The 18,072-nt window shown below is 53.5% G+C and overlaps 1 protein-coding gene across 1 annotated transcript; it reads right to left on the reverse strand.

Annotated features, from left to right (window-relative positions):
* Positions 1-519: 519 nt before the first annotated feature.
* Positions 520-17,559, reverse strand: ASXL2 (ASXL transcriptional regulator 2). The gene is made up of 13 exons (XM_053460549.1): positions 17,395-17,559; positions 13,006-13,088; positions 12,360-12,468; positions 11,802-11,970; positions 8,376-8,491; positions 8,102-8,234; positions 7,765-7,905; positions 7,277-7,440; positions 6,829-6,925; positions 4,347-4,452; positions 3,118-3,742; positions 2,830-3,037; positions 520-2,733 (listed from the first exon to the last, which is right to left on the reverse strand). The coding sequence occupies exons 1-13, from the start codon at positions 17,473-17,475 to the stop codon at positions 704-706; spliced, it is 4,062 nt and encodes a 1,353-aa protein (XP_053316524.1). The 5' UTR covers positions 17,476-17,559; the 3' UTR covers positions 520-703.
* Between the last annotated feature and the right edge of the window lie 513 nt (positions 17,560-18,072).

Consider the following 18,072-nt stretch of genomic DNA (forward strand, 5'->3'; position numbering starts at 1 on the left):
GTGATGAGAGAACACCACAAATGATCCAGTGACGGTCACGCCATTAGTGTAAGGAGCGGTGCGCGGAGACGTATGGTCTCCATGATGGGTGCCCCAGCGCGTCTGGCCTCGCCTGGTGATATACGATAATCACAGTGCCAAGTTCTAGCCCTGCTATGGGGCAGCAGCAGCTCCAGATTACCCCGCCACGCGCCGCCGTCATCCTACCCATCCTTACATCTCCCCCGGCGACGGCTTACGAGACCGGGGTATTTGGGTCTTAGACTGCAGCGAGCGAATACGCCGGTCTCCTCAGAGCCTGGGGACGCCATGCTGAGAGGGAAGGACTGCGTATCAAACATGGAGGCTTTTAACCATTAGTGTGCCAGAGAGGGGTGCAACCCGCTGCTCGTACCCCTGACACAAGAGGTTAAAGCTTATTGCTTTAAAAGGACCCCCCCCCCGAGTGCTGATACAAAGTATCTAAGGAAATATATTGCTTTCATATTATTTAAGGAGAAGGGAAGGGAATTCTTTGGATTTTAGGTATTAAAATTCTTTAAAAATCTATTTACAGGATTTAAGTGCAAACGTTTCCGGAAGTTTCCAAGCCGACGCGGCTCCTGTAAAGTACCTAACTCGGTGGCTGCACGGCAAAGGGTTAAACCGATTAAATCGTGATTCCCTCCCGAGTTGCGCTCTAATCCTCGGGACTCCGGCGCTCTCACCGGACGACGAGGCAGGAGACGCACAGCTTGGACGGGCCGATGCAGTCGTCGTGGCAGAAAGCCCCGCAGCCCTTGCAGACGATCATGGCTTTGAGGCGGCAGTAGCACTTGGAAGCGGTGGTCTTCAGGTCGTCGTCCTCGGCGAAGGCCTGGACGGAGAGCGTCGGCTCGCAGCTGCCGGAGTTGACGCTATGACCGGAGGGGAGAGTCGTGACGGTCACAGAGAAGGACACGACGTTATCAGCGCTGGCCGAGCCCAGATTCCCGCTTACGGGGACGGCCGAGCCGTGCATCACATCCGTCGAGGTGGAGATGCTGATTGTGCCTCCATAACTGGATCCGAGGAGAGCGGCGGGGCTCCCGTAAGGCCGGGCACCTGGCTGAAGGTCAGGGTGGTGGAACTGGGAGCCCGGGGGCTGCGTCCTGTACAGCTCAGGCGCGTTGGGTTTTATCTTCACGCCCAGGACGTTGGCCATCTTGGCCTGGGCTGCTTGGATAAACTCTCTAGCCAGGCTGGATTCGTCGTAAATGCCGCCTCTTGTGAAAACTTCAACGGTCTCCTTTATGTCGAGCGTAGGAGCGGCCTCGGCGTTTGGACCGTGAGCGGACACTCGGTTGTCGGAAGGCGGCTCACGCTTGGGAGCGGAGAATATTTTGGAGACGTTAACGGAGCAGGAATCCGCGTCCTCCACGCTCTCCTCTCCGCTCTCCGCGCCGGACTCCGTCTCATCGTCCCCGGATTCGCTGTCTTCTGGGTAGTCGGGGTCATTTAAACTCATCCCGCTCTCAGGGCTGATGGCGCTCGTTTGCCTAAACCTCTCCGGAACTCTTCCATAAGTCGATATGTTCAGCAGGTAGTGACCGGACATGGCCGGTTTACACGTCCGCCGGCCAGTGAAGCCCAGCATGAATCTTTGACTGGTCGAGATGTTTTCTCCCTGGAGACTCGAGTGACTCGAATCGAAGGCCGGCGGGGTCGACGCGGTTCCTGAGTTCTCCTGTTGGATCTTTTTGATGAGCGACTGTAGGCTCTGTTCTCGCCTCACGCAGCCCTCTTCTTCCTGGCGTTGGACCCGATTTCTGCTGCCGTAATCCTGGCCCGAGAACAGCTGCCATATTCTCTGCCCGGACGCCAGCTGTCGGCTCTGGCTGAGGAACCTCTCCAGCTGTTGGGCCGGCGTATTCGATTGTCTCTCCGCGCAGACCTGATCGTTTAATTCCAAGCCGGATGTCGACGTTCCCGTGGTTACATTTGGCGTCGCCTTGGCAGCCGCGGGCACCGGCTGAATTTCCACCCTGGTCGGTGGCTTAGGTAGTATATTCACTATCGGAACATTCTTCCCCTGGAGCAGCTGAGTCACCAGTGGGTTGTTGGCCGGGATACTCGCGCTCGGCCTGGCCGCTCTCACGTGGGGAGTGCTGGAGGCAGACGACCGGTCCGACCTTCCCGTAACCTGCGATGCTGTAGAACACCCAGGGGCGGCGTTTGGCTTTGGAACGGACGTTAAGCCGACTTGCTGTGGGACAGAAGATGTTTCTGTGGCCCCCGGAGATATGTCAGTTGGCTTCATGGCGTGCGACTGGGATTGTCCGGTGACTCCGATGACACCCTGCGTTACTGATGGTTCTCTCATTTCTCTTGTAATGGAGGCCGCAGAGTCCTTAATGACACCCAACGTTCCTGATGTTACGGAGGGCCTTCTTCCGGGCGGCAGGTTCATCACTTTACCTGCACTCGGCTCGTCTAGCGAGGAGATGCCGGGGAAGGCAGACGGCTCTGGCTGCAAGGTGCGTATTCTGGGTTGTAAACTGGGTTTTTGGAGTAGTTGTGCTCGTGCTGCACTGTCAGCCGACGTCTGCCCTGCAATGGGGGCCTCCCTGAGGCTGCCGGTAGACCGGGGTGCAGCTCCCCTTTCACCTCTCCTGCTTCCAATAATTCCCACGTCCAGTACTCGGCCCTCGGTCTGACTGTGGCAGTCCGCCTGCTCCCTCCTCGGGTCCCCCGGACCCCCTCCTCCACCGGGCCCTGGACCCCCTCCTCCACCGGGACCTGGACCCCCTCCTCCACCGGGACCTGGACCCCCTCCTCCACCGGGACCTGGACCCCCTCCTCCACCGGGACCTGGACCTGGGACAGAAGCTCCAAAGGCAGCAGATGTGGCAGCGGCGGCGGCAGCGGCGGCTCTCTGTGCTCTAGCCAGCTGTGCCTTGGCTTTGATGTCCGCCAGCGTCCTCGCTCCGGTTCTGCCGGGACTCGACGCGGCGACTGGAAACGCGGGCCTGGGAGAGACCCGGCTGGCGGGAAACGGCTTTGGGAAGAGCCCCGCGACCTAAACCAGAAACAAAGGGAAACCATTGAGATATCATTCCAGGAGGTAACGTCTCCCACATCGCACGCACTCAGCGTTACCTCGATTAGCGCTGCTTTCTGCTCTGCATCGTTAGGCGCTGATTGGGTGACGGGCCGGAATAAGGCACGGACTGGCTCCGTCATGCGCGGCTGCTTCTCCACCGGACCATGGTCACCAACGTCCAGCTTCCTCTTGGCGCCGGCAGCCGTTCCGGGACTCGGATCTGGAAGCTGAGGAGCGTCCTGGGCCGCGAGCGTCGGCCGGGCCGAGGTGGGCTCAGGGCTCTTTGGTTTGCTTGGCCGCAGCTCGTCCGTCTCCTTGGACTCCATCGCTGATGGGAGCAGCTTAGATGCCATCTCCGGGCCTGAGGTGCTTCCTACTCCGGTCACCTCAGAGGAGGAGGAGGATGATGATGATGATGATGATGAAGAAACAGGCCCTGCCCTCGCTCCGATTCCTCCGTCCGGCTGCAGCGCGGCTCCGGCATCCGCTGGCGTTTCAGGCTTCTTTGCTTTGTCGTTCTTGGCGGGTTCTCCCGCGTTCGGGTCGGTACCAGCTGGCGGGGCAGCGACCGGCGGCTCTGGGTCTGGGACACATTTAGTGATCTCAGGAGGCCGGATCTGATCAGAGGTCTCATCAGTCTCTTCCGTCAGCTTACTGAGGTCATCTAGACTCAAACCAGAACTATTGGGAGCAAACAAAGCGAGAACAAACCGTTTAGACTTTAAACACCCCTTAATGCGTCTCAACACGCCCCAACATCACATCCGTGTCCATCACACCAACACGTCCCAACATCACATCCGTGTCCATCACACCAACACGTCCCAACATCACATCCGTGTCCATCACACCACCACGCCCCAACATTACATCTGTGTCCATCACACCACCACGCCCCAACATCACATCCATGTCCATCACACCAACACGTCCCAACATCACATCCGTGTCCATCACACCACCAAGCCCCAACATTACATCCGTGTCCATCACACCAACATGTCCCAACATCACATCCGTGTCCATCACACCACCACGCCCCAACATCACATCCGTGTCCATCACACCACCACGCCCCAACATCACATCCATGTCCATCACACCACCACGCCCCAACATTACATCCGTGTCCATGGCCCCTCCCCCACAGGGGGCCATATGATCCTGACCCTATGGGTTGGAGGCAGTAACCGCTGGCACCCCTGCTGGCCCTTAGGGAAAGTTTAAGGCGACTGACTGTGGTGAGAAGGTGTCGGCGGCACCCGCGGGGATACTCGGTACTCACTGCTCTCCGTAGAAGCTCTCGTAGAATCGCTCCTTCCAAGACTCGACTTTCTTCTCCTTTTCAATTTCCTGACGAATTCGTAGCTGCATCTCGGGGGTGAATTCACCTGCAACCAGAATAGGGAGACCGCTATATACTAATCCCCCGCGGGCTCCGCACAGCGGTATAATATACCAATCCCACGCGGGCTCCGCACAGCGATATAATATACTAATCCCACGCGGGCTCCGCACAGCGGTATATAATATACCAATCCCACGCGGGCTCCGCACAGCGGTATAATATACTAATCCCACGCGGGCTCCGCACAGCGGTATAATATACTAATCCCACGCGGGCTCCGCACAGCGGTATAATATACTAATCCCACGCGGGCTCCGCACAGCGGTATAATATACTAATCCCACGCGGGCTCCGCACAGCGATATAATATACTAATCCCACGCGGGCTCCGCACAGCGGTATAATATACTAATCCCACGCGGGCTCCGCACAGCGGTATAATATACTAATCCCACGCGGGCTCCGCACAGCGATATAATATACTAATCCCACGCGGGCTCCGCACAGCGGTATAATATACTAATCCCACGCGGGCTCCGCACAGCGGTATAATATACTAATCCCACGCGGGCTCCGCACAGCGGTATAATATACTAATCCCACGCGGGCTCCGCACAGCGGTATAATATACTAATCCCACGCGGGCTCCGCACAGCGGTATAATATACTAATCGCACGCGGGCACCGCACAGCGGTATAACATACTAATCCCACGCGGGCTCCACACAGCGGTATAATATACTAATCCCACGCGGGCTCCGCACAGCGGTATAATATACTAATCCCACGCGGGCTCCGCACAGCGGTATATAATATACTAATCCCACGCCGGCTCCGCACAGCGGTATAATATACCAATCCCACGCGGGCTCCGCACAGCGGTATATAATATACTAATCCCACGCGGGCTCCGCACAGCGATATAATATATACTAATCCCACGCGGGCTCCGCACAGCGGTATAATATACTAATCCCACGCGGACTCTGCACAGCGGTATAATATACTAATCCCACGCGGGCTCCGCACAGCGGTATAATATACTAATCCCACACGGGCTCTGCACAGCGATATAATATACTAATCCCACGCGGGCTCCGCACAGCGGTATAATATACTAATCCCCCGCGGGCTCCGCACAGCGGTATAATATACTAATCCCACGCGGGCTCCGCACAGCGGTATAATATACTAATCCCACGCGGACTCCGCACAGCGGTATATAATATACTAATCCCACGCGGGCTCCGCACAGCGGTATAATATATACTAATCCCACGCGGGCTCCGCACAGCGGTATAATATACTAATCCCACGCGGGCTCCGCACAGCGGTATAATATACTAATCCCACGCGGGCTCCGCACAGCGGTATAATATACTAATCCCACGCGGGCTCCGCACAGCGGTATAATATACTAATCCCACGCGGGCTCCGCACAGCGGTATAATATACTAATCCCACGCGGGCTCCGCACAGCGGTATAATATACTAATCCCACGCGGGCTCCGCACAGCGGTATAATATACTAATCGCACGCGGGCACCGCACAGCGGTATAATATACTAATCCCACGCGGGGTCCGCACAGCGGTATAATATACTAATCCCACGCGGGGTCCGCACAGCGGTATAACATACTAATCCCACGCGGACTCCGCACAGCGGTATAATATACTAATCCCACGCGGACTCCACACAGCGGTATAATATACTAATCCCACGCGGGCTCCGCACAGCGGTATATAATATACTAATCCCACGCGGACTCCGCACAGCGGTATAATATACTAATCCCACGCGGGCTCCGCACAGCGGAATAATATATACTAATCCCACGCGGGCTCCGCACAGCGGTATAATATACTAATCCCACGCGGGCTCCGCACAGCGATATAATATACTAATCCCACGCGGACTCCGCACAGCGATATAATATACTAATCCCACGCGGACTCCGCACAGCGATATAATATACTAATCCCACGCGGGCTCCGCACAGCGGTATAATATACTAATCCCACGCGGGCTCCGCACAGCGGTATAATATACTAATCCCACGCGGGCTCCGCACAGCGGTATAATACACTAATCCCACGCGGGCTCCGCACAGCGGTATATAATATACTAATCCCACGCGGGCTCCGCACAGCGGTATAATATACTAATCCCACGCGGGCTCCGCACAGCGGTATAATATACTAATCCCACGCGGGCTCCGCACAGCGGTATAATATACTAATCCCACGCGGACTCCGCACAGCGGTATATAATATACTAATCCCACACGGGCTCTGCACAGCGGTGTAATATACCAATCCCACGCGGGCTCCGCACAGAGGTATAATATACTAATCCCACGCGGGCTCCGCACAGCGGTATATAATACGTAGATGTCTCATGCTGCGTTGCGGTCTCACCTTCCCCCAGACGCTCTCTCCAGCTCTGTGACGCTGATGTGAAGAACTCGTTATTAAGAGCCGAGCTGTTCAGCTTCATCTGACTGTCGGGACCAACCTGCGCGACACCGGAACGCAAATTACAAAACCCAGTACAACCCAGAACCAGTACACCCCCCCCCCAAAAACCAATACAACCCAGAACCAGTACACCCCCAAAAAGCCGGTACAACTCAGAACCAGTACATCCCCCCCAAAACCCAGTACAACCCAGTAGCCCCCAAAAACCCAGTAAAACCCAGAACCAGTACCCCTCCCAAAACCCAGTACAACACAGAACCAGTACCCCGCCCAAAAGCCGGGATAACCCTGAACCAGTACACCATGTGAACGACCCGGAGGATCGGGGTATTAACGAGCAGTAAAGCCTCCTCTCCGTTGCCCCTGTCTGGAGTCGCCGGGCTCTCACCAGCCGGTCCCCCTCCGGCAGGAGGAGCAGCAGCCTCTGCTGGCAGTCGCCGGGGAGCAGCGAGAACGTGTGTTTGTTAATCAGGGCTCTCAGGTTCGTATTCACCAAGATGGACTCCGGCGTCTCCACGTCGATCTCCGCGCAGCGCGTCCTTTTCAGGTGCCCTGCGGACAGGGGGGGCGTTAGTGACGGGAAACGCGGGGGGGGGCAGATACTACATACCGGCGACACCCCCAACACCCATACAGCCCCTGCCAGTCCAAACGGCCGAATCCTGACCCCACTTATACATACATACATATTACATATATACCCCAATACACGTGTGTTAGGAACCACGGGGGCCGCCGTCTTAACTCCCTGCTCTCAGGATTATTCCTCCCCAGTAAGATTAATCCTCTCCTAGTGGCTCGTCGTTGCTGATTGGCTCAGGCAGCCTTTGTACGGGTGGAGGGGACGGACCAGTAAGCTGGGTTACTGACACTTACGGGCCTGAAGCCTGTCCGTTCGCGGCAGCGTTTTCCTCCCCAGCCCGGGCAACGAGACTCCGGCTTTGGCAGCCGCCGCTGGGTCAGACCCCACTGTCTGGGGGGCTTTCGGGGGCCCTTCGGGTTGCTTGGCCGGCCATGCTACAGAAAAGGGAAAAACAAAGCTGAGTGACCCGGGGCCAAGCGGCCCCCGGCCGGAGAGCGTCGCCCCGTTACTATACGAGGAGACCTATCAACCCCCCAAGAGACGGAGAGAGCCCCACCGAGTCAGAATCACAGCCGCTACGACTCCCACTATGCTCAGCCCGAGGAGAGCGGGTACCCGCTGGTGACGTACCGGGGGGCTCGCTGGGTTTGGCAGGCGAGGGGTTGCTGGTCGGCTTCACGGGTTTCAGCAGGAGGTGCTGGCTGGAGGTGATGGGAATCCCCGGCCGTCTCTGCTGCTTCCTCCGCTGCTGCTGCTTCAGAGCCTGCGCAGACACACGCCGTAATAACACGCGGGCAACGGAGGGGGGGGTCACACAGCGGGGAAGGGGGGGTCACACAGCGGGGAAGGGGGGGTCACACAGCGGGGAGGGGGGGTCACACAGCGAGGAGGGGGGGTCACTTACCTGTTTCAGGGCCTTCTTGCTGTGCTTCTGGGATGGAGAGATGACTTTCCCGGCCGGGATGGAGGGAGACGGGCAGCCTGACGGGGGAGAGCACGGCTGAGACAGTCTGGGAGCAACTAGAGAGACACAAAAAAAAGAGACGCGTTACAAACAGCTTCCCAGACACACGAACACGCGTGTAACACGCCACAGAGCAGACTAGCCCCCAGCGCTGTATACAGTAATATAACCCCCAGCGCTGTATACAGTAATATAACCCCCAGCGCTGTATACAGTAATATAACCCCCAGCGCTGTATACAGTAATATAACCCCCAGCGCTGTATACAGTAATATAACCCCCCAGCGCTGTATACAGTAATATAACCCCCAGCGCTGTATACAGTAATATAACCCCCCAGCACTGTATACAGTAATATACCCCCCAGCGCTGTATACAGTAATATAACCCCCCAACGCTGTATAAAGTAATATAACCCCCCAGCGCTGTATACAGTAATATAACCCCCAGCGCTGTATACAGTAATATAACCCCCCCAGCGCTGTACACAGGAGTATAACCCCCAGCACTGTATACAGTAATATAACCCCCAGCGCTGTATACAGTAATATAACCCCCAGTGCTGTATACAGTAATATAACCCCCAGCGCTGTAAACAGTAATATAACCCCCCCAGCGCTGTATACAGTAATATAACCCCCAGCGCTGTATATAGTAATATAACCCCCAGCGCTGTATACAGTAATATAACCCCCAGCGCTGTATACAGTAATATAACCCCCAGCGCTGTACACAGTAATATAACCCCCCAGCGCTGTATACAGTAATATAACCCCCAGCGATGTATACAGTAATATAACCCCCAGCGATGTATACAGTAATATAACCCCCAGCGCTGTATACAGTAATATAACCCCCCAGCGCTGTATACAGTAATATAACCCCCAGCGCTGTATCCAGTAATATAACCCCCAGCGCTGTATACAGTAATATAACCCCCAGCGCTGTATACAGTAATATAACCCCCCAGCGCTGTATACAGTAATATAACCCCCAGCGCTGTATACAGTAATATAACCCCCAGCACTGTATACAGTAATATAACCCCCAGCGCTGTATACAGTAATATAACCCCCAGCACTGTATACAGTAATATAACCCCCAGTGCTGTATACAGTAATATAACCCCCAGTGCTGTATACAGTAATATAATCCCCCAGCGCTGTATACAGTAATATAACCCCCAGCGCTGTATACAGTAATATAACCCCCCAGCACTGTATACAGTAATATAACCCCCAGTGCTGTATACAGTAATATAATCCCCCAGCGCTGTATACGGTAATGTAACCCCCAGCGCTGTATACAGTAATATAACCCCCCCAGCACTGTATACAGTAATATAACCCCCAGTGCTGTATACAGTAATATAACTCCCCCAGCGCTGTATACAGGAATATAACCCCCCCAGCGCTGTACACGGTAATATAACCCCCAGCGCTGTATACAGTAATATAACCCCCAGCGCTGTATACAGTAATATAACCCCCCAGCGCTGTATTCAGTTATATAACCCCCAGCGCTGTATACATTAATATAACCCCCAGCACTGTATACAGTAATATAACCCCCCAGCGCTGTATACAGTAATATAACCCCCCAGCGCTGTATACAGTAATATAACCCCCCAGCGCTGTATACAGTAATATAAACCCCAGCGCTGTATACAGTAATATAACACCCAGCGCTGTATACAGTAACATAACCCCCCAGCGCTGTATACAGTAATATAACCCCCAGCGCTGTATACAGTAATATAACCCCCCAGCACTGTATACAGTAATATAACCCCCCAGCGCTGTATACAGTAATATAACCCCCAGCGCTGTATACAGTAATATACCCCAGCGCTGTATACAGTAATATAACCCCCAGCGCTGTATACAGTAATATAACCCCCAGTGCTTATACAGTGATATACCCCCCAGCGCTGTATACAGTAATATAACCCCCCAGCGCTGTATACAGTAATATAACCCCCCAGCGCTGTCAGTCATGTGATATTTGGGGTGATTTTCCCGACTCAACACCACACTGAGCTGATGCTTTATGGCGATGCGAATGAAGTCCGTTCCTCCATAGACTGTCATTATTCAGAGAGTCCGGCTGGATATTTAAGACTGAGGCATTCTATTGTGTCCCACAGGCAGCAGTATAATAAGGAGTCAGAAAAGGAAAAGCGCGATATTTTTGAAAGTCTATTTTAATCTGATTCTAGTGATAAAGAAAACGATGGACGTTCCCCTTTAAGATAGATTTTTAAGTCCATTTCCCGTTACCGGCAGCGGACGGGTCAGATTTGGGTAGAAAACCCTGTATTTCCTGTTTTCTGTACAGAAAAGGCTCTCCTATACGCGCGTCTACGGGACAGACGGAGGAATCTCCGCAGAGCTCTCTACAGACATCGGCAGAACTCGGTGCTGCGCGCTCAGGGGCCACACCGGCCCTTGTGACGGAGCCAAATGCAGACGTGTCAATGAGAGAATCCATATACCCGGTGCGTGCCACCGCTGTGGCCCTGCGGGGTCCCTTACCTGGGGGGTGAGAGCCATCGCCCTGCGGCTCTCGGTACATGGCACCCACTGCGCACGTCCTCTGTATTATGGCGGCTGCAGAGGGCGGCGGGGCTCGTATGAGGAAGTGGTGGGGGAATCGCATCTGAAACGCGCTTCCTGTTACAGAGCGAAGCCACTCGAGGTTAAACCGACACTTCGGTCTCTTTTTTAAAAGCTCAACAAAGTTCCACGTCATCAGCAGACATCAGATCGCAGGCCACGGCCCCCCGGCGGCTCCATCGACGCGCATCTTAATTCTGCAGGATCCGCGCAGGTTTCAGAGCATGATATTTACCCACCTATTAGCCCCGTGCATAGAGCGGGGGGGGGGCAGCTGGGGCAGGTGTACGGAGGGCGAGCACATCGGCCGTCTCTACTCATTCCCAAGCAAAGTGCTGCCCCCCGCAGGGTGAGGGCTGTATAACCGGGTGATAACCTTCCCTTCACAGAGTAGTCCTTTCCTTCGCCGATTGCCAGGTGGGTGCGTAAAGTCCCCCCCCTGCTGGGCACGGCAGGGTATCCACGCTAAAGGAGTCCCTCGAGGTGTGCGGCGGGGCAAGAGACGAAGCCACAAAGACGGCCACAGGGAGGCAGGCGTGTCAGGGCACAGAATCACGTAAAGCGTCACCTATATAACGGCTCGCGGCCGGCACGATGTATAGACGCCGTCAGGAAAGGGGCCACGCAGAGCCCACAGCTATAAGGGATTTAAGGGGTTAAATCTCGACGAGCCGCGCCTGGGTTCAACAATCAATAAGAAAGCAAGTTTTTGCCTGCGCGGGAATAGCCCTCGGCCGGGGCAGTCTGCTACCTTTCTGTCGCCAGCGGCTGCTTCTGCGCTCCTTGGTGCCGGCTCTGCCGCTGCTGCTGGCGCTGCTTCCACTACTGCTGCTGTGCTCGGAGCCCTGGGAGTCGGACTGCGCGTCGCTGCTGTCGTCTGAGCAGTCGGAGATCTCCTTCACCCCGTCGGTGGCGTCCTTCTGCAAGGCATGAAAAGAACCAATCAGGGCCGAGCTGTTAGCGCCATTGGCCGGGGAGACGGGGGCAATTAGTTTCGTCGGCTGTGCAGCGTCCCTCCGAGTATCGCCCGAGGAAGGGCAGGGTTTGGGGAAATTAACATTTTTATATCCACTTTATTAAATTTTACGTGGGGGCGTGGCCCTAGGTGATCACATGATGTCTGCGCACAAACCGGGTACCCACTCACTGGGAGCGCGGACCATTAAGCACCCACTCCGTTATCATCAATACCCATGATGTGAAATCCCGCGGGGGTGAAGCAAGCCCCCCCCCCACGGAGAGCAGGGTACTTCCCACGCGGAGCGGGGGTGAAGCTGAGGCAGTTAATCCTGAATACCCCCGGACCTACCTTCAGCGTGTAGACCCCCATCCTGCCCGGGACCTTGTAGAACATGCCCTCGTCCCCGCGGGAGTTGGTATGGAGCATGGCGTTCAGGCAGGCGAGAGGAGACGTGCCGCTGGAACACAACAAACACGGCCCAGTATAAGGAATGGATCCCTGCTGGGCTCACTTGGGGGCGGCTGCAGCGCTGGGGGGTCTCCTCCAGGCGGAGGGCGGATCAGAGGGGCTGATGGGAGTCACAGCACGGGGGTAATTCCTAACCACCATACTTACACACACCACCATCGTCACACACACACCATACCAACACACACCACCATCGTCACACACACACTAATACACCACCATCGTCACACACACCACCATCGTCACACACACACCACCATCGTCACACACACACACACTAATACGCATACCAACACACACACACACACACTTGTTTTGCCCCTCTACCTTTGCTGGTTCTGGACGGTGCTTCCGCTGCCTGCGGGAAATCATCTCCCCGCACTCACACTCAGTGAGACTGAGGGAGTGCAGGCAGCGGTATGGGTGGTAGGCTGGGGGGGTCTCCGTTATGGACAGTGAGGGTCCCTGGGGTTTGTGGAGCCCCGCGCATGAAGCCCGTTAATGTACCTGCCGGCCTCTCGCTCACCTGATCTCCTTGAGTCCTTCTTGCTGAATGACCTGGAGGATCTCCTTATGGCTCATGGGCGTGTTGTGATACTTCTCCAAGACCTGGACACGGGACACGGGACACGGAAACAGTACATGTGATATATATATATATATATATATATATCCCACTAATGAGCATCCGCCCCGTATACATTTTACATATATACTGTATATAAACCACCCGCCCCGTATACATTTCACATATATATATATACTGTATATAAACCACCCGCCCACTATATATATATAGATATATACACACACACACACATATATATATATATACACACACTGTACATAAACCACCTGCTGGTATTTTAACCCTTTCCATGCACTAATTCTATTGCCACCCTTTATCAAACTTTGTGATGTCATTTATTTTGTGTTTTTTTTAATCGCTAAAATTGTATTTTGGGTATAAATTTACAGCTCCTGGTATCCGTCACTATCAAACAAGACCCCAATGTGTGCCCAGCAACATCTCCCGAGTGCACCGATACCCCACATGCAGGGGTTTGTCTGGTGTTTGGGGTTAAAAAGCCACATTTGGGAAGGGCGCCCCCCCCTGACTGATTTTGGTCAGTCTGTGTCTATGCCCTATCTTTGAGCCGGCCGCTCCAATTTACCTCATAAAACCATTCATTTTTATTTTAAATTAGACACCCCCTGGGTATTTGAAATGCTTTTATTTTAACTCTTTCCATGTCAGGATTTTTGGGAAGATACAGCGTTAATTTTAGCACTTGCTCATAACAATAAACTTTATTTTTAAATGTTATTCTTTTTGGCCTTTTTTTTTACATTTTGCTGGAACTGGATGGCTCCTCTGATGCGTAATCATTTTTGAATCTTACCACTTTTTTTAAAAAAAATATTTTACTAATCACATAGTGATTAGAAAGCTGGGCTCCATTGACTGGCATGGTTGAACGCAGTGCCAGAGTTCTCTAGAGGGTCTGGAGAGCCTCTGCTGAACTTTTCCAACTCTGTTATTTTCTTTAAAGGACGCGCCGCCATCTTGCGAGTGGCAAAATCAGTTGCAGTGGCGGGTGTGACCGGAGCGGTCTCAGCGCGTCCCGGGGTGAGTGTTCGCTGTCGCTGAATGCCTCGTGATCGTCTCCAGGCGTCCGTCACCATGCAGTGTATGGCGGATGTTGACGCCCACGGGAAGGGGTCAGAGAAAACGCTCCCTAAAATACCCCTCATTTTATAATCCGGTTCATTCAGTGTCACTCACAGCAGTTACTGCTTACAGTCCCTCCCTGCAGTCACTCAGTCGATTGGCCTCGCCCCTTCTTTCTCCCAGTCCATCCCTGCAGTCCCTCCGACAATTGGCCCCGGCCATTTCCTATAGCGTCCATACTGCTCAGCAACTCATCTAACAGTAAGTATAACATTAATATTTGGGCTGCTGAAAGTTAGGGGAGGTGGGGGTTAATTTAGGGGTAGTTATGGTTGATGGGGTCTTTAGGGTTAATTTAATGCTGATGACAGGGTTAATTAATTTAATAAAGTTAACTTAAGGTGCAGTTAGAGGTAAAGGGGGGCAAACCGAGGGGAATGTAAGTCCTGGGGGCAGTGAAGAATTAACCCTGTATTTATTTATAACAGTACGGTGTCAGTGCGATGCGAACGCGTCTGTGACTCTATGAGGGCACTATGGCATATCTGGGGGGTATACATCGCATATCTGGGGGGGTATAGAACGCACATCTGGGGGGGTATAGAACGCACATCTGGGGGGGTATAGAACGCACATCTGGGGGGGTATACAACGCACATCTGGGGGGGTATAGAACGCACATCTGGGGGGGTATACAACGCACATCTGGGGGGCAGTGTGGGAAGCCTGGTCTCAGATGTGAATAACCGGGGGGCAGGTTGGGAAATAAAAACAAGAAATGCATTTTATTAAAGTTATTTTTTATTCTGCTGTTTATTGTTTTTTTTACATCCTGTTTGTTTTTTAAATTATTTTAAATAAAAGAAAATTTTACATTAATTTTTATATCCGATTAACCGTTAGCTGCGGCCCTTATGGAGTCTGTCAGCACAGACTGCCTGTCACACTACTCTGTAAACATGTTGTGTAAGCATGCGCCGCCCAGTAAACATGCACAGGAGACACATACCAGCACGTTAACACCCAACGCAACAGTCCTTCCTGTAAACACACCGCCACGTTAACACCCAACGCAACAGTTCTTCCTGTAAACACACCGCCACGTTAACACCCAACGCAACAGTCCTTCCCGTAAACACACCGCCACGTTAACACCCAACGCAACAGTCCTTCCTGTAAACACACCGCCATGTTAACACCTAACGCAACAGTCCTTCCTGTAAACACACCTCCACGTTAACACCCAACGCAACAGTCCTTCCTGTAAACACACCGCCATGTTAACACCTAACGCAACAGTCCTTCCTGTAAACACACCGCCACATTAACACCCAACGCAACAGTCCTTCCTGTAAACACACCGTCACATTAACACCCAACGCAACAGTCCTTCCTGTAAACCCACCGCCGTGTTAACACCCAACGCAACAGTCCTTCCTGTAAACACACCGCCATGTTAACACCCAATGCAACAGTCCTTCCTGTAAACACAACACCTAACGCAACAGTCCTTCCTGTAAACCCACCGCCACATTAACACCCAACGCAACAGTCCTTCCTGTAAACACAACTCCACGTTAACACCAAACGCAACAGTCCTTCCTGTAAACACACCGCCACATTAACACCTAACGCAACAGTCCTTCCTGTAAACACACCGCCACGTTAACACCAAACGCAACAGTCCTTCCTGTAAACCCACCGCCACATTAACACCAAACGCAACAGTCCTTCCTGTAAACACACCGCCACATTAACACCTAACGCAACAGTCCTTCCTGTAAACACACCGCCACGTTAACACCAAACGCAACAGTCCTTCCTGTAAACACACCGCCACATTAACACCCAACGCAACAGTCCTTCCTGTAAACACAACTCCATGTTAACACCTAACGCAACAGTCCTTCCTGTAAACACACCGCCACATTAACACCAAACGCAACAGTCCTTCCTGTAAACACACCGCCACATTAACACCCAACGCAACAGTCCTTCCTGTAAACACAACTCCATGTTAACACCCAACGCAACAGTCCTTCCTGTAAACACACCGCCATGTTAACACCCAACGCAACAGTCCTTCCTGTAAACACACCGCCATGTTAACACCCAATGCAACAGTCCTTCCTGTAAACACAACACCTAACGCAACAGTCCTTCCTGTAAACCCACCGCCACATTAACACCCAACGCAACAGTCCTTCCTGTAAACACAACTCCATGTTAACACCTAACGCAACAGTCCTTCCTGTAAACACACCGCCACGTTAACACCAAACGCAACAGTCCTTCCTGTAAACACACCGCCACATTAACACCCAACGCAACAGTCCTTCCTGTAAACACAACTCCATGTTAACACCTAACGCAACAGTCCTTCCTGTAAACACACCGCCACGTTAACACCCAACGCAACAGTCCTTCCTATAAACACAACTCCATGTTAACATCTAACGCAACAGTCCTTCCTGTAAACCCACCGCCATGTTAACATCCAACGCAACAGTCCTTCCTGTAAACACACCGCCACATTAACACCCAACGCAACAGTCCTTCCTGTAAACACACCGCCACGTTAACACCCAACGCAACAGTCTTTCCTGTAAAAACGCCGCCATGTGATAAACACGCACACACAAAGTGTAAACATATGCTGCATTAGAATCACTTGTAGTCCAGTAAACACACAGTGTAAGCATGCGGTACCAGACACCGCGTGTACGCACCGGCCCTCCTGTAAACAGACACCGCGTGCTGCACTTCCCGCTAATGGGTTAACTTTCTAGGGTCATTAGTGTGCAGGTGACAGCGACGTGTGTGTACATTGTGTGTGTTTACAGTGTATCCTGCCATGCAATTACAGTCCACACAACATGCTTTATAAACACGCACTACAATGTAACACACAAAGCACACGCACAGCCCCCTCTGTAAACACACGGCCCAAACGCGGAGCAGACGCGCGCTGTGAACCCGCGGAGCAGACGAGCGCTGTGAACCCGCGGAGCAGACGCGCGCTGTAAACACACCGGGTAAACGCGCGCGCGCGCACACGGCGCTGTCACCTGCACACCAGGGGTCCTAGAAAGTTACCCCATTAGCGTGAAGAGCAGCACCGCGGCATTAACCCTTCAGATGCAGACACAGGGGGATTAACCCTTCACAGAGCGGTGGTATTTTCCCCCTCTGGCCGGCTGCACACACCGAATTAACCCTTCTCCTGCTGCCCCGGTCACTGACCGTCCTAGCGGCCTCGGCCCAGGTCCTGCCCTTCCTCCTTCTCCTCCTCCGCCGTCGTCTCCTCCTGGCCGGGTCCCGCATTTCTGCGCTGGGAACCTCTCTCACCGCCCGTGAGCCGCCGCCATGCCGGGCCCTTACTGTACGGAGCCACACGGGTCACGTGACGTCACTACTGTACAGAGCTGTCAGCGATGGAGGCGGGGCCTGCAGAGTGCGACCCCGGAACCAGACCGCGCAGGCGCGGACGCTTCCGGACTACAGATCCCAGCATCCCATGCGTTATCGACGCCGAACTACAGCTCCCGGCATCCTCTGCGCGGGCATCTCCGGACCGCGTCCTCAACTGTCTTTTAATGGGATCTGCCGAGAATGGCGTGTTACTTCCTGCATCACGTGTTCTGCGTCTCCCTGTCCCTGCTCGGCTCTATTAACTTATGTGTTAGACGATCAACAAGTGCTTATCATACTGCCTGTGGCAGGCAATAGAACGACTCAGTCTTAATCACTCAGTCAGACCCTCTAATTAATGAAAGTCTATGGAGGAACGGACTTCATTAGCATTGCCATAAAGCATCAGCTCAGTGTGGTGTTTGAATTGGAAAAGTCACCCAAAATATCACATGACCGACAGCAACGGCACCTCCAGATCTGCAGATAAAGGGAGTTTATTGGAACAAA

The sequence above is a fragment of the Spea bombifrons genome, chromosome 3 (assembly GCF_027358695.1).
Source record: "Spea bombifrons isolate aSpeBom1 chromosome 3, aSpeBom1.2.pri, whole genome shotgun sequence".
Taxonomy (NCBI): Eukaryota; Metazoa; Chordata; class Amphibia; order Anura; family Pelobatidae; genus Spea; species Spea bombifrons.

Bases quoted from the DNA above. Each gene is read 5' to 3' on its own strand.
- ASXL2 (XM_053460549.1), bottom strand. From the start codon at position 17,475: ATGCGGGACCCGGCCAGGAGGAGACGACGGCGGAGGAGGAGAAGGAGG. The intron at 12,469-13,005 runs GTGAGCGAGAGG...GTTGTGTTCCAG, and splicing joins GAAGGACTCAAGGAGATCAG to CGGCACGTCTCCTCTCGCCT. The intron at 3,743-4,346 runs GTGAGTACCGAG...TGCTCCCAATAG, and splicing joins GAGAGCTTCTACGGAGAGCA to TTCTGGTTTGAGTCTAGATG.